Source organism: Archocentrus centrarchus, unplaced genomic scaffold, assembly GCF_007364275.1.
Source record: "Archocentrus centrarchus isolate MPI-CPG fArcCen1 unplaced genomic scaffold, fArcCen1 scaffold_63_ctg1, whole genome shotgun sequence".
Taxonomy (NCBI): domain Eukaryota; kingdom Metazoa; phylum Chordata; class Actinopteri; order Cichliformes; family Cichlidae; genus Archocentrus; species Archocentrus centrarchus.
Genome location: NW_022060280.1, coordinates 398,054 through 423,630, shown reverse-complemented (window position 1 = coordinate 423,630; position 25,577 = coordinate 398,054). Strand labels below are relative to the sequence as shown.

General features: G+C 43.4%; 1 protein-coding gene across 1 annotated transcript in view; it reads left to right on the top strand.

The window, feature by feature from the left end:
- Positions 1 to 25,577, top strand: part of cacna1ba (calcium channel, voltage-dependent, N type, alpha 1B subunit, a) — a 266,901-nt gene that overhangs the window by 237,515 nt on the left and 3,809 nt on the right. The window contains exons 43-51 of the mRNA XM_030725575.1: positions 100 to 207; positions 12,542 to 12,657; positions 13,430 to 13,611; positions 16,957 to 17,092; positions 17,731 to 17,850; positions 22,848 to 22,886; positions 23,491 to 23,736; position 23,928; positions 24,120 to 24,328. Of these exons, the coding sequence (XP_030581435.1) occupies positions 100 to 207; positions 12,542 to 12,657; positions 13,430 to 13,611; positions 16,957 to 17,092; positions 17,731 to 17,850; positions 22,848 to 22,886; positions 23,491 to 23,736; position 23,928; positions 24,120 to 24,328 (1,157 nt within the window). The remainder of the gene's footprint in view (positions 1 to 99; positions 208 to 12,541; positions 12,658 to 13,429; positions 13,612 to 16,956; positions 17,093 to 17,730; positions 17,851 to 22,847; positions 22,887 to 23,490; positions 23,737 to 23,927; positions 23,929 to 24,119; positions 24,329 to 25,577) is intronic.

Below are 25,577 nucleotides of genomic sequence, written 5' to 3'. Positions count from 1 at the left end.
TAGTTGACAGTTGACTTGAGTTTGAAAGAAGTTAAGTATTAAATTTCTCCCTTACTCTTTCTTGCTCTCTCTCTGTCTGTCATTCTCTCGGATTTCTAGGAATGGTAGCCCAGCGATTATGTGATGCTGAGTTAAAAAAGGAATTGTCTACAGTGTGGCCCAGCCTTTCTCAAAAGACCGTGGACCTTTTGGTGACACCACATAAACGTAAGCATATTATGAAAATTTTTATTTTCTGTCCAACTACACAACAACTCTAGGTTCAAAATGTTTCTTATAGTGTAGAACAATTCATGAATTACATCTGTGGGGGCATTTTTACATTTTGACAGTTAGGTACTGTAGATTTGACATTATAGAGAAAATGAGTACAAATTATGTCTTTCTTAAAAGAAATGTTATCACGCCATTTCCGTGTGGGTAGTTCTGCTGCCCATTTTCACGCCTTCGGTTCTGTTGTCATCTTTTTTTAAACTCAAAACTCTGACCAAAAATAAGTAGCCACTCTGAATATTTCAGTGATAATACCATGGAGACTGCACATTTGAGACATATTGACTGCGTTCATAGTGTCATGGCCGGGGAGGAAACGGACGAGGAAGGACAAACATGCAGGACTCCGGAGATGGGCATAACTTAAAGGCATTTATTAATGTAGGGAAAAACAATACAAAAACCGTTCAGAAGGGAGACGAAGGGGAACCACAGGGAGCACAGGAACACACGGGCACACAACATCAACGCGCGACAGAGAACAAATGAAAACCGAGGGCTTAAATACACAATGGGTAATCAGGGCAAGAGGAAACAGCAGGGAACAACAGGTGAGGCAAATGAAACTAATCACACGGGGGGAAGCAAAACTAGACACGAAGCACAGGGAAATCATACTGACAAAATAAAACAGGAAGTGATAAACCAAGGAACACGCAGACGAGTCACAACACGGGGAACAAGACAAACATACTGGGAGGAGAAGCTCAGGAAATAAACTAAACACAAAACGCTGGGCAAACGGCCCAGGACGTGACAGTACCCCCCCCGTAAAGGCCGGCTCCCGACGGCCAAAACCAGAAAACAAAACCAGACAAGGGCGGGAGGCGGGGGACCAGGAGGGAGGGCCCGAAACAAAAACAAAGACAGGGAGCAAAACAGAAATCACAGGGCGTGAACAAAACAAATCAAACCCGTACAGGAAGAAAACAAAAACACAGGACCAGAACAAAAGACGACGGCACAAGGCCGGAGACAGTCCAACACGGGGCATCAAAATGAGGCAGAGCAGAGGCAACACAGTCCAAACAAGAACAAAACACGGGGACGAGAAGCAAAAACAGGATGAAACAAAAGCGACGGCACAAGGCTGGGGAACTCCAAAATCCAACACATGGGTCAAAGTCCACGAACAGAGCAGGAGATAAAACAAAACAAAACAAAACAAAACAGCAGGGGAAAAAACAGTCCACAGTTCAGGGGAGTCAATGGGAAATCCAAAACAAAAAACACACAGTTCAGGAGGCCGCAGAGGCCAAGGGGCCACAAAGCAAAGTCCCAACGAGGGAGGCCGACCGCGCTCCCAGCGGTGGCGGCGACGAGGACGAGGAGGAATCACTGGAGGCCGACCGCGCTCCCAGCGGCGGCGGCGACGACGAGGGGGAGTCACTGGAGGCCGACCGCGCTCCCAGCGGCGGCGGCGACGACGAGGGGGAGTCACTGGAGGCCGACCGCGCTCCCAGCGGCGACGGGGAGCAGGCACCGGAGGCCGACCGTGCTCCCAGCGGCGGCGGCGGAGACGAGGAGAAGACACTGGAGGCCAACCGCGCTCCCAGCGGCGGCGGCGGAGACGAGGAGAAGACACTGGAGGCCAACCGCGCTCCCAGCGGCGGCGGCGACGACGACGACTCACCAGAGCCGCAACATGCCCGGACTCCCCTGAGCCCAGGGCGGTCAAGGACACAGGAAACTCGGAAGGTCCGAACCGAGCGGGACCCCCTGGCGGCTCGGACTGAGCGGAACACTCCGAAGACTCCGGAGGCTCGGACTGAGCGGGACCCCCTGGCGGCTCGGACTGAGCGGGACCCCCTGGCGGCTCGGACTGAGCGGAACACTCTGAGGACTCTGGCGGCTCGGACTGAGCAGGACTCTCCGGATGCTCGAACACTGGATGTGCAGGCTGGGGCTGCTTTGCAAGGCATAGTGCAGGTGAGTCTGATGGTGAGGATGATGGCGACATGGGAGTTAACTGGGACTCTGACTCAGAGACCAGAGACTCAACAGCAGTCGACGGGAGAGACCGGGGCTCAGACAAAGAAGCTGAGTGCGTGGGAGCTGACACTGGGGAAGCTGAGTGCGTGGGAGCTGACCCTGGGGAAGCTGAGTGCGTGGGAGCTGACCCTGGGGAAGCTGAGTGCGTGGAAGCAGGCCGGGAGACGACTGGCTGCGTGGAAGCAGGCCGGGAGACGACTGGCTGCGTGGAAGCAGGCCGGGAGACGACTGGCTGCGTGGAAGCAGGCCGGGAGACGACTGGCTGCGTGGAAGCAGGCCGGGAGACGACTGGCTGCGTGGAAGCAGACTGAGAGCTAGGGAGAGCTGAGGCTGAGGGAGACCCTGCTGCTGCCGCTAACGCTGAAAACCGATGCGAAGGCTTGGACCTGGTTGCCCCCACCCGCGGAACAGGAACGGGTGCAGAGGTCAGCCCGTCCGTGGCTGCCCCCACCCGCGGAACAGGAACGGGTGCAGAGGTCAGCCCGTCCGTGGCTGCCCCCACCCGCGGAACAGGTACGGGTGCAGAGGTCAGCCCGTCCGTGGCTGCCCCCACCCGCGGAACAGGTACGGGTGCAGAGGTCAGCCCGTCCGTGGCTGCCCCCACCCGCGGAACAGGTACGGGTGCAGAGGTCAGCCCGTCCGTGGCTGCCCCCACCCGCGGAACAGGTACGGGTGCAGGGGGAGCTGGAGCCAAGGGAGCGGGAGCAGGGTGAGCAGAGGGAGCTGGAGCTACAGCTGACTGGGAACACTGCGACTGAGGAGGAGCTGGAGCTACAGCTGACTGGGAACACTGCGACTGAGGAGGAGCTGGAGCTACAGCTGACTGGGAACACTGCGACTGAGGAGGAGCTGGCGCTACAGCTGACTGGGGAGACGAGAAGGCTGGAGCTACAGCTGAGGTCTGTGGCGCTGGCTGTGGATGAAGGGTGGTGATGACAAAGTCTTTCACGAGCCCATGCAGAGAGTCCAGCAGCCAAGGATGTTCACACACTAGCCCTTGCAGTTTGGCTGTGATAGCTTTTTGCTCAATCTCGCATGGGTCAGACAGCAGCTCAAAGACCAACGAGTCCACCCACCGAATGATGGTCTGCTTTGCCACCTCAGGGAGGGGAAAAGCAGCGGGGTCCTGTGAACGTTTGTCCTTGTTAGTGGGTTGTTTTGTTCTGTTGGGCCGAGATGCATGAGTTTCTGCCTCCAAAATGTCCACCATCAGGGGAGAATCGATTATCTCTACATCGGCGGGTAGCCAAGAGAGATCTGGCTGGCAGCTGGTGGTGTGAGAAAGCCCCTTATCCCAAACGGTTGTGATACTGGAGTCAGTCTTACTCACAGAGACGGTAGTTTGCGCATGACGCGGTGACAATATCCGCGGCGTTATACCGCTCGGGTCTGGGGGGGCCCCCCACCGATGCTGCCGGGAACTCCCCCTCCTCCGTGGCCGCCGCGACTGCAGTGGAAGGGGGAAGCCAGTGAGCGGAGCCGCAGATGAAGGACGCTGACGGGCACTGTTCTGAAATGCTGGGCCCCCCAGCGCCAGACGAGTGCCGTTGAAGTAGCCGGAGCTAGCCAGGTCTTTAGTATGGTCGCGTCATTCTGTCATGGCCGGGGAGGAAACGGACGAGGAAGGACAAACATGCAGGACTCCGGAGATGGGCATAACTTAAAGGCATTTATTAATGTAGGGAAAAACAATACAAAAACCGTTCAGAAGGGAGACGAAGGGGAACCACAGGGAGCACAGGAACACACGGGCACACAACATCAACGCGCGACAGAGAACAAATGAAAACCGAGGGCTTAAATACACAATGGGTAATCAGGGCAAGAGGAAACAGCAGGGAACAACAGGTGAGGCAAATGAAACTAATCACACGGGGGGAAGCAAAACTAGACACGAAGCACAGGGAAATCATACTGACAAAATAAAACAGGAAGTGATAAACCAAGGAACACGCAGACGAGTCACAACACGGGGAACAAGACAAACATACTGGGAGGAGAAGCTCAGGAAATAAACTAAACACAAAACGCTGGGCAAACGGCCCAGGACGTGACACATAGTCAGCAAAGTACATAAGATTTTCTCTTTTCAACCCCCTCTACATTGTCTATCGGAGACATTTACTGAAAGTGGAAAAAAATGTGTGCATTTGCTTTATTGGAAACACCTATTCTCCCACTTATATAGTCATATGGTATTACTGCTTATTATTGATTGACTGATTTCTTTTTTTTTTTAGTGTCAGTTATAGTGCTAGCAGTGAATAAGAAACTCGTTTGGACACAGCACAACTGCATAGAGGTTTAAAAAAACAACAACAAAGCAATGACAACCACTCCAGTTGCTTTTCTCAGTCAAAACTGTTTCTTGGAATACTATCCATGATAGATAAATTCTCATGTGAGTATTTGTGTCACTGTTGTGTTAGATAGTGCTGTCAAAATTTGGCAAAATAAGGTTATTTAGTAAAAGAAAAAATTCCACCCACAGGAGGCGTCATAGGGATGGGATGCAGTGTGTGTCAGGCAGTGGCCAAGGGCAAAGGCCCTGGCGGACCAATCTCCTGCTATCGAGACTGGTTATTGGGACATGGAATGTCACCTCTCTGGTGGGGAAGGAGCCTGAGCTAGTGCATGAGGTTGAGAGATACCAGCTAGATATAGTCAGCTAACCTTAGTGCATGTGCTGGGCTCTGGAACCAGTCTCCTGGAGAGGAGCTGGACTCTGTTCCAGTCTGGTGTTTCCCTCGGTGAGAGGCGGCAAGCTGGGGTGGGTATCCTCGTATCCCCCCACTGGGGGTAGCTTTCCTGTGCCTTCGGGCCGGGGAACGGGTCCTGACTGTTGTTTGCGCTTATGTGCCAAATGACAGTTCAGAGTACCCACCCTTTTTGGAGTTGCTGGGCAGGGTGCTTCATCCGGTGACTCCATTGTCCAGCTGGGAGACTTGCTCATGTGGGCAATGACAGTGAGACCTGGAGGGGCGTAATTGGGAGGAATGGCCTGCCTGATCTGAACTCAAATGGCATTTTGTTATTGGACTTCTGTGCAAACCACAGTTTGTCTATAATGAACACCATGTTCGAACATAAGGATGTCCATAAATGCACATGGCACCAGGACACCCTAGTTTACAGGTCCATGATCGTATCACCAGCTCTGCGGCCGTATGTTCTGGACACTTGGGTGAAGAGAAGAGCTGAGCTGTCAACTGATCACCAATTTCAATTCAATTCAATTCAATTTTATTTATATAGCACCAAATCACAACAAAAAGTTGCCACAAGGTGCTTTGTATTGTGGGTAAAGACCCTACAATAATGCAGAGAAAACCCAACAGTCAAAACGACCCCCTATGAGCAAACATTTGGCGACAGTGGGAAGGAAAATCTCCCTTTTAGCAGGAAGAAACCTCCAGCAGAACCAGGCTCAGGGAGGGGCAGTCATCTGCCACAACCAGTTGGGCTGAGGGGAGAAACAGGACAAAAGACATGCTGTGGAAGAGAGCCAGAGATTAATAACAATTAATGATTAAATACAGAGTAAAGTATAAACAGAGTAAATAATATGAATGAAAAGAAACAGTGCATTATGGGAACCCCCCAGCAGCCTAGGACTATAGCAGGCCTGGATCAGGGTCACCTGATCCAGCCCTAACTATAAGCTTGATCATAAAGGAAGGTTTTAAGCCTAATTTTTAAAATGGAGTGGGTGTCTGTCTCCTGAATCCAAGCTGGGAGCTGGTTCCACAGAAGAGGGGGCTGAAAGCTGAAGGCTCTATCTCCAATTCTACTCTTAAGTATCATAGGAACCACAAGTAAGCCAGCAGACTGAGAGCAAAGTGCTCTATTGGGGTGATATGGTACTATAAAGGTCTTTGAGATAAGACGGGGCCTGATTATTCAAGACCTTGGATGTGAGGAGAAGTATTTTAAATTCTATTGTAGATTTAAGAGGGAGCCAATGAAGAGAAGCCAATATGGGAGAAACATGCTCTCTCTTTCTAGTCCCTGTCACCACTCACCTGGTGGTGAGTTGGATCAGGTGGCAGGGAGGATGCTGGACAGACCACAACTAACTGTGTTATGAGGGTGCACTGGGAATGCCTGGCAGAAGTCCCAGTCCACAAGATCTTTAACTCTCACCTCCAGCAGAACTTCGACAGCCGAGGACATTGAGTCTGAATGGACCATGTTCCGCACCTCCATTGTTGAGGCTGGTGCTCAGAGCTGTGGCTGCACGGTGGTTGGTGCCTGTTGTGGTGGTAATCCCCAAACCAGATGGTGCTCAAGTGAGATGGTGTTCAAGTGAAGGGACCCACCAAGCTGAAGAAGTGGAAGAAGGCTTGGTTAGCCTGTGTGACTCCGGAGGCGACTCCGGAGGCAGCTGAGGGGTACTGGCAGGCCAAGCGGAATGCAGCTCGGGTGGTGGCCGAAGCAAAAACTTGGGTGTGGGAGGAGTTCAGCGAGGCTATGGAAAAAGACTTTTGGACAGCATCGAAGTGATTCTGGCTTACCGTCAGGTGACTCAGGAGGGAAAAGCGGTGCTCTACTGACACAGTTTATAGTGCGGGTGGAGTGCTGCTGACTTCAACTGATGCTATAGTCAGGCGGTGGAAGGAATACTCCGAGGACCTCCTTAATCCCACTGACATGCCTTCTTGTATCGGAAGCAGAGTCTGGGTATGAGGGGGATGACCTGCCCGTCTCTGGGCGGTGAGGTCACTGAGGTGGCCAGGGCTGGGTCACAGGGGCAGCAGCCAAAGCAGAGAAGCCCAGACTTCCCTCCCCCAAGCCACCTCCACCAGTTCATCGGGAAGGACCCCAAGCCAGCCGAGAGAAATAATCTCTCCAGTGTGTCCTGGTCTGCCCCAGGGCCTCCTTCCTGTAGGACATGCCTGGAACACCTCACCCACGAGGCGCCTGGAGCCATCCTATTCAGATGTCTGAACCACCCCAACTAGCTTCTTTCAATATGGAGGAGCAGTGGCTCTACTTTGAGCTCCGACTGAAGGGATGCGCTCCTCCCCCTATCTCTAAGGCAGAGGCCAGCCACTCTTCGGAGAAAGCTCATTTTTGCCGCTTGTATTCGGGACCTTATTCTTTCGGTCACTACCCAAAGCTCATGATCATAAGTGAGGGTAGGGATGTAGATCGACCGGTAAATCGTCAGCTCCGCTTTTACGCTCAGTTCCCTCTTCACCACGACAAACCGGTGCAGTGTCCACATCACTGCAGACGCAATCCATCTGTCGATCTCCCATTCCTGTCTCCCATCACTCGTGAATCGGGAGACCCCGAGATACTTAAACTCCTCCACCTGGGGCAGCAACTCATCCCTGAGCCAGAGTGGGAACTCCACCGTTTTCTGGCTGAGGACCATGGCCTCAGATTTAGAGGTGCTGATTCTCATGCCAGCCATTTCACACTTGGCTGTGAACTGTTCAACTGCGAGCTGGAGGCCACAAAAATAAAAAGATGGACTGTTTTTTTGTTTCCCATCCATCCATCCATCCATCCATCCATCCATCCATCCATCCATCCATCCATTCTCTTCCGCTTATCCGGGGCCGGGTCGCGGGGGCAGGAGCCCAAGCAGAGAAGCCCAGGCTTCCAGCCACCTCCTCCAGCTCAGCCGGAGGGACCCCAAGGCGTTCCCAGCCAGTCGGGAAACATAATCTCCCCAGCGTGTCCTGGGTCTACCACGGGGCCTCCTCCCGGTAGGACATGCCCGAAACACCTCACCCAAGAGGCGGCCAGGAGGCATCCTAATCAGATGCCCGAGCCACCTCAACTGGCTCTTTTCAATGTAGAGGAGTAACGGCTCTACTCTGAGCCCCTCCCAGATGGCCACACTCCTCACCTTATCTCTAAGGGAGAGGCCAGCCACCCTTCGAAGTAAGCTAATTTTTGCCACTTGTATTTGCGTTTTTCTGTTTCCCATTCTTTGCAAATTATATTTTGATTTCAAAGGGGAAAAAAGAAATATAATTCGTTTTACGTTATATGGATTTGGAGTATGAAATGAAGATTAAAAAAAAACATCGGTTCTTTGTTTTTAAGTATCTGTTTTGAAAATGAAAAATAAATAAACATGCTTATTTATTTAAACATGCAACCCTTCCATCTCCATACAGTTGACAAGAGCTGGCTAAGCAACAACAGCTGATTATAAGCTAACATTATGACTGATGATGTTAGGCTTAAGTGTCCAAAAAATCACACTTTCCCTCTGATAAACAGTTTGTTTACGTTCTCACATTGTATGAGTGGTTATTCGCTAGGTGCCCAATAATGTTACATCCACTACAGACAGTTTCACTCCTGCCAGCTAACAGTGGCAAAAACAGCAGCGCTTACCGACAGAAAAGTTCAGAATATACTCAACAACTCACCTCAGTATCACTTTCATTGATCAGAAGTGCACTTCAATTCAATTTTATTTATATAGCGCCAAATCACAACAAACTGTCGCCTCAAGGCGCTTTGTATTGTGGGTAAAGACCCTACAATAATACAGAGAAAACCCAACAGTCAAAACGACCCCCTATGAGCAAGCACTTGGCGACAGTGGAAAGGAAAAACTCCCTTTTAACAGGAAGAAACCTCCAGCAGAACCAGGCTCAGGGAGGGGCAGTCATCTGCCGCGACCGGTTGGGCTGAGGGGAGAGAAAGACATGCTGTGGAAGAGAGCCAGAGATTAATATCAATTAATGATTAAATGCAGAGTGGAGTATAAACAAAGTAAATAAGGTGAATGAGAAACAGTGCATTATGTGAACCCCCCAGCAGACTAGGCCTATAGCAGCATAACTAAGGGATGGTTCAGGGTCACCTGATCCAGCCCTAACTATAAGCTTTATCATAAAGGAAAGTTTTAAGCCTAATCTTAAAAACAGAGAGGGTGTCTGTCTCCCGAATCCAAGCTGGAAGCTGGTTCCACAGAAGAGGCGCCTGAAAGCTGAAGGCTCTGCCTCCCATTCTACTCTTAAGTATCCTAGGAACCACAAGTAAGCCAGCAGTCTGAGAGCGAAGTGCTCTGTTGGGGTGATATGGTACTATGAGGTCTTTGAGATAAGATGGTGCCTGATTATTCAAGACCTGGTATGTGAGGAGAAGAATTTTAAATTCTATTCTAGATTTAACAGGGAGCCAATGAAGAGAAGCCAATATGAGAGAAATATGCTCTCTCTTTCTAGTCCCTGTCAGTACTCTAGCTGCAGCATTTTGGATCAGCTGAAGGCTTTTCAGGCAGCTTTTAGGACAGCCTGATAATAATGAATTACAATAATCCAGCCTAGAAGTAATAAATGCATGAATGAGCTTTTCAGCATCACTCTGAGAAAGGATGTTTCTAATTTTAGAAATATTGCGCAAATGCAAAAAAGCGGTCCTACATATTTGTTTAATATGTGCATTGAAGGACATATCCTGGTCAAAAATGACTCCAAGATTTCTCACAGTGTTACTGGAGGCCAAAGTAATGCCATCCAGAGTAAGTATCTGGTTAGACACCATGTTTCTAAGATTTGTGGGGCAGAGAACAAGAATTTCAGTTTTAGTTTAATTAATTGATGTGTGTCATCTGGCTTCATTGATACGTAAAGCTGAGTATCATCTGCATAACAATGAAAATTGATGCAGTGCTTTCTAATAATACTGCCTAAGGGAAGCATGTATAATGTAAATAAAATTGGTCCTAGCACAGAACCCTGTGGAACTCCATAATTAACCTTAGTGTGTGAAGAAGACTCCCCATTTACATGAACAAATTGGAGTCTATGAGATAAATATGATTCAAACCACTGCAGTGGAGTACCTTTAATACCTATAGCAAGCTCTAATCTCTGTAATAAAATGTTATGGTCAACAGTATCAAAAGCTGCACTGAGGTCCAACAGGACAAGAACAGAGATGAGTCCACTGTCAGAGGCTCTAAGAAGATCATTTGTAACCTTCACTAATGCTGTTTCTGTACTGTGATGAATTCTGAAACCTGACTGAAACTCTTCAAATAAACCGTTCCTCTGCAGATGATCAGTTAGCTGTTTTACAACTACTCTTTCAAGAATCTTTGAGAGAAAAGGAAGGTTGGAGATTGGCCTATAATTAGCTAAGACAGCTGGGTCAAGTGATGGCTTTTTAAGTTTAATTACAGCCACCTTGAAGGTCTGTGGTACATAGCCAACTAATAAAGACTGATTGATCATTTTTAAGATTGAAGCATCAATAATTGGAAAGAGTTCTTTGAACAGTCTAGTAGGAATGGGATCTAACAAACATGTTGCTGGTTTGGAGGAAGTAACTATTGAAGTTAACTCTGAAAGATCAACTGGAGCAAAAGAGTCTAAACAAATACCAGCAGTGCTGAAAGCAGCCGAACATGAAGAATAATCTTTGAGATGGTTATGAATAATTTTTTCTCGAATGTCTAAAATTTTATTTGTAAAGAAATCCATGAAGTCACTACTAGTTAACGTGAAAGGAATACTCGGCTCTACAGAGCTCTGACTCTGACTCTTCACTGACTCATCAACTTGTATCAGACTCCTTACAAAGTTTTACAGCTTCCTACAGAGTAAATATTCTGCTCCAAATAGGATCACTTTTTTAATGAGAATATAGCAGTCATCCAGGTCATAGTAGTCTCTGGAGCTTGAAAAAAAGGAGTTTCTTGAAGACATTTCACCTCTCATCTGAAAAACTTCTTCAGTTCTCAAACCAAATGGTGGAGAGACCCAGGTATTTAAACCCCTGTGGGTATAGTCCGCTGGAGATGAGTGGTGAAATGTCTTCAATAAACAAAAAGAAGTCCAGATGCACTAGAGGGGTAGCAATGAGACAACCCTCACAACAGGAATGGTTTTATAAGTGGAGGCCACTGACATTTTTCCCTACTCATCTTTTCTGACTGTTTTTTCACTAGTTTTGAATTTGGTTAGAGTCAGTGTTACTACTCCTAGCAATGGTGATATCTGGACCCTACCAAGGTTGCACAGATTGTCCAACTCCTCCAGGATGGCACACCGGGACATGCTGTTGCCAGAGTGTTCCCAGCACAGTCTTGGTAACAACTCCTTTGTACAAGGAGGAACAGGATGAGCCAGAACCATACAAAATGACCTCCAGCAGGCCACTGGTGTGAATTTCTTGGACCAAACAATCAGAAACAGACTTCATGAGGTCACTGCCCAGCACCGTGGAGTCCAGTTGGCATTTGCCATAGAATACCAGAATTGGCAGGTGCACCACTGGCACCCCGTGCTTTTCAGAAATCAGAGTAGGTGATGCATTAGTTATCCCTTTTTGCTTTATAGCAAGAAATTTGGCTGTGGTCGTTCTGTGTTCTCCCTGTGTAGCTATTGTATAGTTCAGTTGTATAGGTTTCCTTTCACAGTTTCACAGTGGCTGTGGCTCAGGAGGTAGAGCAGGTCATCTACTAATTGGAAGGTTGGTGGTTCAGTTCCTGGCTGCTCTGGTCTGCATGCTAAAGTATCCTTGGGCAACATATTGAACCCCAAGTTGCTCTCCAATGCAACCTTTGGAGTATGAATATGTGTGAATGTTAAATAGAAAGCACTTAGCTGTAGAAGGATGTGCTTGTATGAATGGGTGCGAATGGGTAAATGCAAATGTGTTGTACAAAGCGCTTTAAGTGTTCAGCTAGAGTAGAAAAGTGCTATATAAGAACTAGTCCATTAACATACACATGTATTAGGTGATTCCAAACAGGCCATAGGTGTAGAAGTTAGAGTGTGTGGTTATCTGTCTCTCATTGATGGACCATCTCTTGCCCTAAGACACCTGGGAGACTCCTTTAATTCCTTGCACTGATGTATCTCAAGTCAGAATCAGTTAGAGTGAGACTTTGACACACAGTATGTGGTAGATAGTGCTCTATTAACTTCCCATCAAATAAAACAACCCTGAATAGTCCTGTAAGTGTGAGTACTTGTGTGCATGTAGCCATCCAAGACTTACTGGACAGTTGTGATCTTGAGTTTTGCTGCCACCTTTTGCTGAGATGTGCTCACCACATATTGTAACTACAAAAAGATATTTCCAGTCAGAGATGTTTGTTTTCTTCTTTTTGAGAATCTAATTTAAGTACTTACTCTAAATTAACAAAGTTGCTCACTATAAGAAGTGCTTTTTCTTTAAAACATTAGGGAGGCATGCATAGATGCATTCACTGAGGAAAGGAATGAGTCATCAGAATTTTTCTTCTTCTTTTCATCCTGTCATCGTCACATCATTTCTTTTCTCCTCACTTCCTCAGCCAACGAGCTGACAGTAGGGAAGGTTTATGCGGCCCTGATGATCTTTGACTACTATAAGCAGAATCGAGCAAGGAGGCTGCAGCTGCAGCTGCAGCAGAGTGCTTCAGGCTCCCAGGTACAACAGCCTCATTACACATGTAAACATGCAATGAAGTACACAAATGCTGGATGGAGTAATGCAAATCTGCATGCATGGGCCCACATACATTATGCTTGCACACTTACACACTTTGAATGTATGTCTGCATGCATACACTTTGTGTCCACCTTCACCTGGTGATTTTCAACAGTTATCCCAGTCTAACTTTTTTCATATAAACACAGTGGGGGAGTTTTTACCTGCTGAAGTAATCTCTGTATCATTTAACATCTGCTAGGTTACCAACAACCTCTCTGAGGCCAGGGTCAGAAATTAGAGGATGTTACTCTTCAAATAAAGTCTCATACATTTTGGCATTAGTTTTTCTGTAAAAAATTTTTGAATTTGGTTATTCCAAGTGGGCAAAAATTCTATAAAAAGGGGCTGGATGTTAACCAGATCCAAACCCTAACCCTAACTTCTAGATGGGTCACCAATGACCTGGTGGATGTACTGCACATAATACCAAACTTTCCAGTCTCAGTCAGAGATGATCCTGCATTTACTCCTGGCAGATGATTATCAACTTTGCACATCTACTGTACTTTATAAGTGCATGTTTGTTTCCACACTCACACATACACACATATGTAATGCAAACAAGCATGACTGCAAGAAAAGAATATTTTGGCCCAAGTCTCCACATCTGAGTGACCCAGAGCCTCTGCTGTCAGACCTGGGTCCAACAATATTCTGCCTGCTGCCTCTGGATGTCTTCAGCATGTTGCCATCCGTCTCTCCTCCACAGTGCAAGGTCGGGGCTCTGTTTAAGCCATTGCTGCCTCTGACTCACATGCAGGAGAAAGACCTGCCTAAGATGTTAAACAGTGTGGAGCCTCCCAGCATGCTTCAGCCTCAGCCCAAATCTCATACGAAGTCCCAGCCACAGACCAGACCTAGCACCAACTCCCTCAACAATGGAGGCACGCTGTAAGTACAACATTTGAGGAAAACACAAGTTAGCACACTGCTTCTGTACACTGTAAAACCTAACAGTATATCTTAATAAAAGAAGTAATTTCATTTAACTTAATCTGCTGAAAAGGTTGGAGCCACTCATTCCCATAAATTAAATAGAATTAAAAATGAATTGTTGAAGTTCTAACTCAGTTTTTTGAGTACACTTAAATTTGTTGAGTATTTTAAGTTGTGGTAATATATTTCCAGTTGGCTCCACTGAGTCATTTTCTTGGAGTTTACCTTATATCATTACAAAAAATGTAAACACCACTTCATCTTTCATCTTTTAGTTGTTGTTTCTATTTCAGCTTTTAAATATCACATACCAAATATGTATGCAGATAATTATTAACAGTTCCCCAAAGCGTAAAGATTTGATGTTGTTCATATCAAAAAGATAGAATAATTCATTAAATCATCCATCCATTCACTTCCGCTTATCCTGTTCAGGGTGGCAGGGGGGGCTGGAGCTTATCTGCGACCCTGAACAGGATAAGCGGAAGTGAATGGATGGATGATTAAATCATCCATCCATTCACAGTTAAATCAGTAACTGTTAAATAAGGTGATTTACAAAAAATTCACTATTTTAACAACTGTTTGTACAAGTACATTTGTAGATTTAAAGAAAAAAGAGGCACTCATGAGCACCTGGGTGGCTCAGTGGAAGAGCAGGTGACCATGCATGCCACATGGCAGTGCCAACAGCACAGGTTCGCATCCTGTCCTGCGTGACTTCCTTGACTCTCTTCACCACTGACTGTCAAATACCCCCCCAAATGATGTTTCCTTATAATTAAATCAGAGCACTATTTGCTTTATTCATCCAAGCTGCTTTAACACAACATATCTGAGTTACTTTTACACATAATGAGTAATTTTTTCATGCTTTAAATGTTTGAGTTAATGATTCAAGGCAATCAGTTTCCTCAAATAATCTGAGTTGAACTAACACATCGAGTTTTACGGTGTACCTGTTATATTCATAGTACAAATTGAGTATGCCTTTACTATATTAATATTTTGTATGCCTTTACTATATTAATATTTTAAAACTATAGGCCATTATAGGTTGTGGTGTAGTTGAACATTAAATGCTGACAGAAAATGAAGACTGAGTACTATTTCATTGAGGTTGCAGTTTCAATTTTTATGTATTCACAGCCACAATTAAAATGATATAGAAAAGCAGGGAATTTTATGTGTAAAAATTGTCTTTGCAAATTTGTTAATATGCCTCCTGCTAGTTATAGGATCTTTCCTTAGCCCTAGAACACTAATGTGCAGTGTTGTAACACTATCACTAATGTCGGGTATATTTTACTCTATACAATATACCTGATAAAACATACTTCCCATCAAAATATATGATGCCCTCATAATCTAATTATGTTGGTAACACTAAATGTAAACACATAATTTAATTTAGTTTTGAGATATAGGACTTGTAACAGATTCTTTTTTTAAATTTTATTCATGGCATCCTGCGACCCTGAATTGGATAAGCGGTTTAAAGATGGTTGGATGGATAGATGTGGTTGTGCTGCTTTAACTTAAGCAAAAGAACTGATTGTGTCATGAAACTGTGGCAGGCAAGGCATAGGACCCCAAGGCAAGTAATAAACTTTGATTTCGGCTTCATTAGCACAAATGCAGAACATAAGCAGAGCTGGTCAGGAGCCAGCAGCACAAAACACTAATTCACTTGAACTAGGCTTGGCTTGACTAGACATAGACATAGACATAGACATAGACATAAACATGAACATGGGCGCACACAGGAGAAGGAGATAAATGATGAAGAGGACATGACAAAGAGCAAGGGGAAACTGAGGCAATAAATATACAAGGAGTAATGAGACAAGAGGGACCAGCTGAGAAGGGCAGGTTCACAGCATGCTACTAATGAGACAGGGGAAGCAAAACTGAACACAACGTACAGGGAATAGGACACTATGAAAATAAAACAGGAAGACAAAAACGCAGGCTTGACTCATGAGATGGCAGGCACACAGAGGAAATCAAAACATAACTAAACCAGGTGCTGAAACACATTACTTACAGTATCTAACTAAAAACGGAACTCAAAACATAAAGCGAAAATCCACACCATAAACATAGAATATCAATGATAACAGAACTCAAGAAAACAAACACAAAACAGTGGGCAAAAAGGCCCAGGACCATGACAGATTGCTCCTTTCGTAACTGCATGCATTTGTGTTGCAGTGGTGCTGCACAGTATATTCTACTTTGTCAGTATAGTAAAGGGCATAAATGTCAAAAAAAAAAGCAAAAAAAAAAAGCACAACTGAAATAAATGTCATACATTGATGTGTGCACTGCTGTTACTTCAGTACCTTTTTGTCACCTCGAAGAGGACCCTGCCAGTAAAATTAATGGCTGAGTAGACAATAGCTACATATTGTAAAACCAAGTAAGCTAATGGAGCATCATTAGTCTACTGTCAACCACTTCTACTCATACTGAAATAGAAAAGAGCAGCTTAGATACACAGTATATGCCCATTGTGTTCACTGAAACGGTTATCAGCCATTTGGTCCAATTGTAAGTACCAGATGAACATTATATACTGACATTATTTACTCCTGAGCATACAAAGGGCTGTTCCTTGTGTTTCAGCATTAGTTTAGCTGATACACAAGGAACTTCATACTCACAGAGCTTCATACTCAGCTCTGTAGCTCACTGTGAAGCCTGAGCTGTTGACTCACAATATAAACTTAGATGTATACGTTCATGTATCCCTCAGCTTTTGAAACTTCAGCCATGTTTATTATGAACATTAACTGGTGTAATAAGAAAAAGCACAATAGGTTTATGATCCACCCAAATCACATAAACATATTATTACAAGTAAGTCCTCTTTACCAGTAAGGTGTGTCAGTTCTTCAGAATACCGAACATGTGTTGCAGACCCCCTTTTCTTCTTTGAGACATGGTTCTTCCAAGAAAAAACTTTGTCTTGAAGTTATATGTGAAGGAGGGTTTCAGATGAGAGATGAAACATCTTCAGGAAATCTTCTACGTGTCTATTTGTTTTTGACTTGCCACCTGAATAATATCCCATGACCTGGATGACTGAAAAAACTTGACAGACAATTGCAGATTGTAATTGGGTTTGTTCTTGCTGTTTAATTAAAAGAAATAATGCTATTAGGTCAATGTCTGTCAGATATCCTGCAATAGTTTTGCAACTAATTACAATACTAGCACTGAATACTTGAGACTTTAATGACAACATAAACTTCTGACCTTTTAAGATTCACACTGAACTGTGACTGTAACACACAGGCCAGGTCAGGATCACAGCATCAAGCCGTCATCTTCCTGGGTGATTGATAAACCTAAGGAAGCACCAAGGGCTAAGACTAAGAGAACCATGTCCAGAGGCCCATCGGAAGACACTCCAGACACTGCTGTCATTCAGGTATTAAGGAGAGATGCATGTTCAACAAGAGCTGATAAACTAATATGCTATTCTTGACTTTAATTTGACGCTGATGGTCCCTTTTGGTCCGATTACAGTTCATTAATATAGCTAACATGAGCTTACCTGATAACATGGACAAATTTGATACCTGATGTAGCAGCTAGCTGGCTAACCTTCATTTTCAATTCAGTTTGATTCATGTTTATACATGTTTTATATAGTGCCAAATCACAACAACAGTTGCCTCAAGACACTTTATAATGTAAGATAAAGACTCTACAGTATTTTGGAGAAATACTAAGCAAGCGCTTAGTGATGGTGAGAAGGAAAAGCTCCTTTTAACTTTAAGGAACCTCCAGCAAAACTTGCTCAGGGAGGGAAAGCCATTTGAGTGGAAAGAAAATAACAAAGAGAAGAGATAAGAAAAGGAGAACGCAGGAAGGCAGGACAAAACACAGACTAAGGGACAAATTATACTGCCTGCTTGTCACTATGGATGTGTCACTATGACACATCATTGCTTGTTTTCTGTTCTGTTCTGATATTTATTGCTGCATAGATTTTTAGGGTGAGTTTAATATTGGTCTATGCAGGAGTCTGATGGGGCAGGGTTTTGCTTGTGTTTGTATGCCCAGGAGTTGGTAGAGATGAAAAAGATGGAGACGAGCATCAGCAGTACAATTCCAGTTGCTGGCTCAGGTCTGGAAAACCAGGGCCGAGCTGCTTCAATGCCTAGACTCAACGCTGAGCTGCAGGTAACGGCTCATTTTCACCACACTTGTGTGTAATTGGTATAATTATTAATCATATTTAATCATTTTATCATTTTGAACTTTAACCAAAAAAAATCTTTCTGTCTAGCATTTGCTTAATTAGAAATGAGTCGGCACACCTACCTCTTTTTAGTAGACTGTTCAAAAAACACAGTGCTCATATGACCGCTGTACAGTAATGCATCAGATTAAGTCACTTCAGGAATCCTGTTGTCATTCCCAAATTCTGTCTCTTTGAACAGAATTTGTTGCAGCTATCTGTTCTTTCCAGAGCAGATAGTCATGGACTTGTTCACTGAAATATGGTTCATTGTTTAGCTTTATCTTGAGACATGAAACTTAAACACTGGATAGCATCCATGTGGTAAAATATTCGTTTAGCAAACAGCTACAGTAAGATTTTAAAAGGGTTTACAGGCTTCATTAATCTTCCACTCATTCAGAATTTGGTGACAAAAAATAAGACCTGATTAAATCTGAATAAATGAGTTTACAACACAGTCTAACAAATACAGATTCCTCCACACCAGTGCACTAGCGCACTGGTGTACACTGGTGTTATAGGGCAGGATCACAATTAATCCAACTTTGGTCTGAATTATCACTTTTATAGTTATAATGAGTCATTTCTTTCCTGATATTTTAGCTTTTCTTCACTTCATTTATGAATCCATTTTAAAATTCTTTTTTTTGTTTTTAAATCCCTAAATGGTCATGCCCCATTTTATCTGTCTGAACTGCTCCATCCATATGTTCCAATCTCGTTCCCTTAGGTCAGCAGACCAGATGCTTTTACTTGTTCCAAAGACGCAACGCAAACTCAGTGGTGATAGAGCTTTTGCAGTTGCAGCTCCAAAATTATGGAATGATTTGCCGTTGTATGTCAGACAAGCTCCTTCACTTAGTGTTTTTAAATCTTGTTTAAAAACCACACTTTTACTCCTTGGCCTTCAACCTAGTGTAAGACTTTGACTGTGATTTTAAGATACGTTTTGTAGTTCCTAATTCTTTCTTTTAACTTTTCACACCTCTGTTGTGTTTTTATATCTCTTTGCCTTCTGTCTGCGTTTGTCTTTTCTGTTTGATGTTATTGTACAGCACTTTGGTCAGCCTTGCTGCTGTTTTTAAAGTGCTTTATAAAGAAAGTGGTGTGGTGTGGTGTGGTGTGGTGTGGTGTGGGTCTCTTCCATGATGATAGTGCTTCCATCTATAGGACATGAATTCTCAGTGAGCACAGAGTTGAAGAATCAATGCCAAGGTGCACTGAAGCTTCAATTTGTCACCCATCTTCACAAGTTAAAAAGTAAAGTAAGCGAGTAATAATGTAAAAAATAAATAGCAGGTATGCTGTTCTTCAGGCCACTCACACCGTAATACCCCCTCCACCAAATTTTACACCTGACACAGTGCAGTCAGACAAGGATTGTTCTCCTGGTAACTGCCAAACCCAGACTTGTGCATCAGATTGCCAGACAGAGAAGAATGATTTGACACTCCAAAGAACAGGTCTCCACTGCTCTAGAGTCTAGTGGTGGTGTGCTCTACACACTGCATCTGCAGGTTAGGGCACAGTATTGCATTGCATTGTGGCTGATGATGTAAGACGTGGGTGCAGCTGTTTGCCCATGGGTAAGCAGCTCAGTATTCTTGAGCTAATCTGAATGCCATTTGAAGTTTGGGGGTCTGTAGTGACCGACTCTGCAGAAAGTTGATGACCTTTGCACACTATGTGCCTCAGCATCTGCTGACCCCACTCTGTAATTTTACATGGCCTACCAATTTGTGGCTGAGCTGCTGCCATGTGCATTTACTTCCACTTTGTTCTAATGCCACCAACAGTTGACTATGGAATATTTAGTAGTGAGGAAATTCCCAACTAGACTTAATTCCACAGGTAGCATCCTATCATGGTACCACGCTGGAATTCACTGAGCTCCTGAGAGCAGCTCATTCTTTCACAAATGTTTGTAGAAGCAGTATACATGTCTAGGGGCTTGGTTTTATACACCTGTGACCACAGAAGTGAAACACTGGAATTCAATTGTTTGGTTGGGTGAGTGAATACTTTTTGCAATATAGTGTGTATAATCAGATGTTATATAACCCATATGGCTGATATCCATTCAGTAAGTGCCTCTAATTAGGCCAATACTTTTTTTTTTTTACATACATGCTTCCCTTATTATTAATAATGAGTAATATTATTAGAAAACACTTCATATATTTTCATTGCATGCAGATGAAACCAAGCTTTATTTATCCAGATGATACAAATCAACTAGTTAAACTTCCCTGTTTTCAATATAAAATTTTTTTCACTTTAATTTGCCAACAAACTAAAGCAATTTCTACTTCTCCTTTGTTAGGCTATGGAGCAGTGACCTTTAATGTGTAAATGTATCCAGTTTAAAGTTTTAGAGCTCTAATCTGGAGTGGTCACCTTAGAAATAAACAGCGGTACTCAGAGTTCATTCAGCAATTAAATTAATTTGAATTCAAATGTTTATTTTACTGCTAAATCCCAAGATTAATGGTTTTCTGCAGCATTAATCTCTTTTTTGCAACAGTATTGCATTTTGCATATATATATATATATATATATATATATATATATATATATATATATATATATATATATATATATATATATATATATATATATATATAAATATTTAGTCACCATTTTATCATCATCAACAAATGATAATGTCTCTGATTGGAGTAGGCAACACTCATAGGGATCATTTTGGGCACAAGAAGAGAAGAAGAGCTGTGAAATGCCCCTTTGTATCTGAGCAAAGTAGAAAAATCCCGCTTAACAGAGAAAGTTGATACTGCTGTTGTGATACCCAGAATCTTCAACTGGGATTTAAGGTTTTGTCGAGCCAGCTAACACAAAGAAAGCACAAAGAAAGACTGGCTGTGTTGAACTTCGTTCATAGTATACCCCTGTATTAGGTTTTGATTTGAGTGAGTGAAAGTTTGTTAGCTTCTCTCTCATCCAGATTTGTTTTAATCCAGTGGCAAGGCAATTCCCAAACAGCTGGAGACAAAACAAGATGCCGTGAATGTTCATCAGTGAAGGCTTGCCTTACTGTGGCCTAAGTATTCCACAGTGCTTTGCTGTCTTCCCCTTCCTCTCCCTCGAACACTACTGTGGTTTCCTCTGTGCAGTTCGCCAACCCCACTCTGCATCCAAGAGGCAGACAAGAACCAATCAGTATTCATTTGGAATCCTAACAGATTTCCCTCACCTGCTGATCAAAGCGGTTCCCAGGGTGTGGCCATTGTGCCTGCTTCAGCTACTGGGAGCCCCAGGTGAGAGTTGAGTACAAAGTGGGGATCAGTGTAGAGAGCATGATCTGTACAACCAGTAGAGGGTCTAATCCATACATTTGCCTTCCATTAAAAAAAAAAAAAAAAAAAAGCACTGGTGTCACAAAGCAGAGAATAAAAAAAAGTGTGACTTCATTATCTGCTAAGGATGCTTTTACTGCCCTATTACTTTACATAGTCAGTAGCTGTTTGCGGATATATAAATGGCCAGAATTTTCAACAAAGAAATTGTAAGCTTAATAATGTCAAACATACATTCTTCGTGTCCCATTGAAGCAGTATGAGGATCTCACTATTTATCCAGTCAAAGCTGAAGAGCTCTAAATGAATCTTTTACTAGATCCTAAGAAATATAAGAAGCACCTCATTTCCTGAGTAGTCTTGATGTTGATTGATTCTTATATTTTAAGTGCATTCCTCTCATAACCCTGAGGGAAGAGCTGCTGTTGATCCTGCTCTCACAGCAGAGGAGAAGGCTACAGTAATCTGATTAGACCTTGGCTGGCCGCCAGCTGTTTGTCCAGTACTGTTTTTCTTCTGCTGCCAACTGAAACTTTGATAGCTTCTCCAAATAGCTTTGGAACCCAGATTCACTGGGATAGGAAGATGGTAATTGTGTTACTGTGAAGGAGAAAGAGTCTGAAGTGGTAGATTAATGGAAGGAAAGGCGGTGGAAGGTTGCCTCGTTGACTTTGTGTCTTATTTTTCTCACCTTTTTGAAAAGAGGTCAGGAAATCCTTCAGCCAATTCAGTTAATGCTGGCCTTTTGGAAATTTCTGCTCCAGATGGAGTATGATGGGAAGTGTACAGTGCTGTCTGAACTCTATCACCTTATCTTTTCAGTTAAGTTTATGCTACAGTGACCGGAGAAAACTGAGTGACTGAGCCAGTCTGGGCTTGTTTAAAGGCCACACTCAATTTCTTAACCCAGCTGATATGGAGTGGTAGTTACTGAATTTGCAGTTCATCACCTTTTGATAGAGCATGTGCAGAGCTGTTTTAATTTTCAGGGTATGCTCCTGTCGGCCCCTCTCCAAATCAGAAGCTTGGCAGACAGGAACAGAAGGAACAGGTGTTGATTTGAGATATCTGTTAGAATCACAGAGTACAGGATGCACTGAAGGGAGCAGACACAGTGAGGGCTGGACAGAAACACATTCTTTAATGCATCCTGCAGGACATCTTTTTCTAATTTTTTTTATCCTTAAAGTACAGTAAAAGCACAGAAAAGACTCTTTACAGCGTCATATACATTATGTTATTGGATCAGAATTATTGTTTAATGTATCACTGTGATGAATTTTGGATTTTTTGGATAAAAGGATTTTAATTACTTATACATCACATTTCAGGGAGCATGCCACCCACAGGTCTCCACTGTAGACACACCCGACATAAGACTGGAAAAGCGTTATATTAATACAGTCAGTTTACTGTTTAATCATATTTATGTTTCTTATTCCTAAAGCCACTGTATGGTAATAGACAGGATCACCGCTACTGTTTACTTTGAATAAAAGTTTGTGTCTGAAATTGGATTACATCATGTCTGCCACCAAGAACTGTAGCTCTTGCTGATCTTGCTTAATAGTCCCAATATTTTTCTCTTTTATTTTTCTTTCTGGTTCTCTCCTGCATTACAGTGGAGCCATTCATGCCACTCTCCAGGGATTCATCTAGCTGTATGTACATGCTGTCACACATCATTCTTGCTTATTATTGTTGAAAGAATGATAGTTTATCTGTTCTAACTGGGTCAACTCTTACAATGAGTTCTGTAGGAACAAATGTAGGAACAAATCCAGACACACTGTCAGTAATATCACCATACATTCAATTCAGTTCCATTTTATTTAACAACAGTCACCTCGAGACACTTTATATTGTAAGGTAAAGAACCTACAATAATATATGAGCTGTGGATATAATGAATACTGTGTCAAATTTGTCTCAGCAGAATGCCATCTTAAGAAGTGTTCCACTCATTAGCTGCAGTAGTTCTGACTTACAATGCTTAGTTTATTTTACTTTGCATAATATAGGGTAAAATATCACACATTAAAAAGAAAACAAAATTTTCTTTTTAAAAAATGGCATATGGTACAACTACAACATAGTCCTACATGACACAACAATCAATTATTCTAAAATTTAACAGAAATTATTCAATTTCTGCTCTAATTTGTTTGCTTTTGTCAGAGTAAGCTGTAGACACTCAATGTGTTGATTCAAGAATTAGGTGCAGTCGTTACATAAAGCTGGAGCTTATCTATACATCTTCCTCAGTCTGTTCCTGATGCCAGCCCTATGAAGCGCTCAGCCTCAACTGTGACCCCACAGCGGCCCCAAGAGGTCAAACTAAGGGACTACACCCTTGAAAAACCCAGTCAGGAGCGACCTCACCACCACCACCACCACCACCACCGCTGCCACCACCGCAGGGACCGAGACAGATATCGAGACAGGGAGAAGAGGCAAAGGTCTTTGGATATGCCTCTGGCAGGTGAACCCCCCAGTACTGCTGGTAAATCAGTCATTCAGCATGTATGCATAAAGCACTGTCAAAATCATACTTACCCATTCATTCAAATGAATGGGTAAGTGTGTCCAAACTTATGACTGGTACTGTATGTAACATTTCAAGATGCACAAAAAAAAAAAAAAAAAAAAATCATGTGTAAATAAATCCGTAGCTGAATTTTATACATCATTTTTAGCTTCAGGGTGCTGATTTTGTTCATGACCTACTGGGATGCTTAATCAGAACAGAGCCATTATTTAGGCTATAAATGACCTGTGCGGTTTCTGCTATGACAAGTTTTAATCTTCAGCCCTACTTGAAACACAGTCAAAACACTATGGAATAGAACCTTAGGACTCTCCCTGTCACCTGGCAATATTTTTGTCTTTCACAGGTGAGCCAGAATCTGAAACAGCTGCCTCCAGAGAGCAAGCCCAAGAACGAGGACGTTCCCATGAAAAGAAACACCATCACTCCTCTGCAGAAAAGCAGCGGTACTACTCCTGTGACCGCTACTGCAGCCGGGGACACTGCCACACCAAATGTGCCACCGCCAGCTGTGCTGCCTCTCCGAGTGAAGGGCTGGAAACCAGCAACAAACAGGTGGGAGAGCACATACTTTAAGGTCAGACAAGGCTTTAGACCAGCTGACAGAAATTTAAAAAATGTTGAGTCTGGAATATTCCTTATCTTTGATTTCTATATCCCTTCTTAATCCCATTCTTGTTAGTTGATATTCAGGCCTCTAGTTTCTTTCCTAGTTCCTCTAAATTCCACCAGTTGTCCTCTTATTTATCAATCAAATCATCTTGGGCCTCTCATTATGACAATTTAGATACTTGTGGAATTTTGGGGACCAACACATACAGTAGGACAATGCATTGTTTTTTTTTTTTGGTTTTTTTTGTTTTTTTTAGACTAACAAGCTAGGCAGTAGACATGTATTTCTATTCAACTCAAGCTCTTTTACCCTAATTTTTTACTTCACTTAAAAGAATGTGTAAATGCAGCTTTAATTTTTGGATTATTTTATGACTATGCTTTGGACCAACTTGTCAGTGGTAAGTGCCAGGCAGAGAGGTACCTCATTTTAACATTTACCTAGCACTTTAATTTTTTTAGGGTAGCCAATGTAGGACACAGCCTATAGGTAGCTGTTTCACTTAAACTGAGGCATATCTATATATTTTGTGGTTGATAAGAGTAACTTGATCAATCCTGTCAGCAGCCACTTCACAGTGACTTGGGCTAACTGCTGGTAAAATCACACGCTGGAATAACTCATTTCCTTTAACATTAGACATGTGTCACACACTAGAATATCACACAGTCCAACTTCTCTCATAATCTCATAACATTAACTTTAAGTAGACAGCCATAATGTCATCTGTGCTGGATGTACAAAATATCCAGTTGTCTGTCACAAGTGGTTGTGTGGTAATAAACTTCATTATAATAAATACAGTTCTGTGTAAAAGTTTTAAGCCACCCCTCATTTTTTATATTTAGTAAGGAAACAGGAAATAAGTGCAACAGTTTACTGAAACAAACAAAAATGGAAATACAGTACCTATTTTTATCATCTGAGAAAAGGTCCACTTCACAAAAGATGGAAAGAGACAATGGGACTGGCATCTGGATAAAACATCATCATGCTCCTTCTCCTCACCTTAAGCATCATCTCCTGCTCTAACATATGAAAACATGCTTATTTGTTCTAGATATTGTCCCAGTTACTTATTGTTGACTCACAACAAGCGGGCTAAACAACAACAACAGCTGGTTATAAGCTAACGTTATGCCAGCTGATGTTAAGCTCAGCTGTGCTAAAAATCACACTTTCCCTCCAATA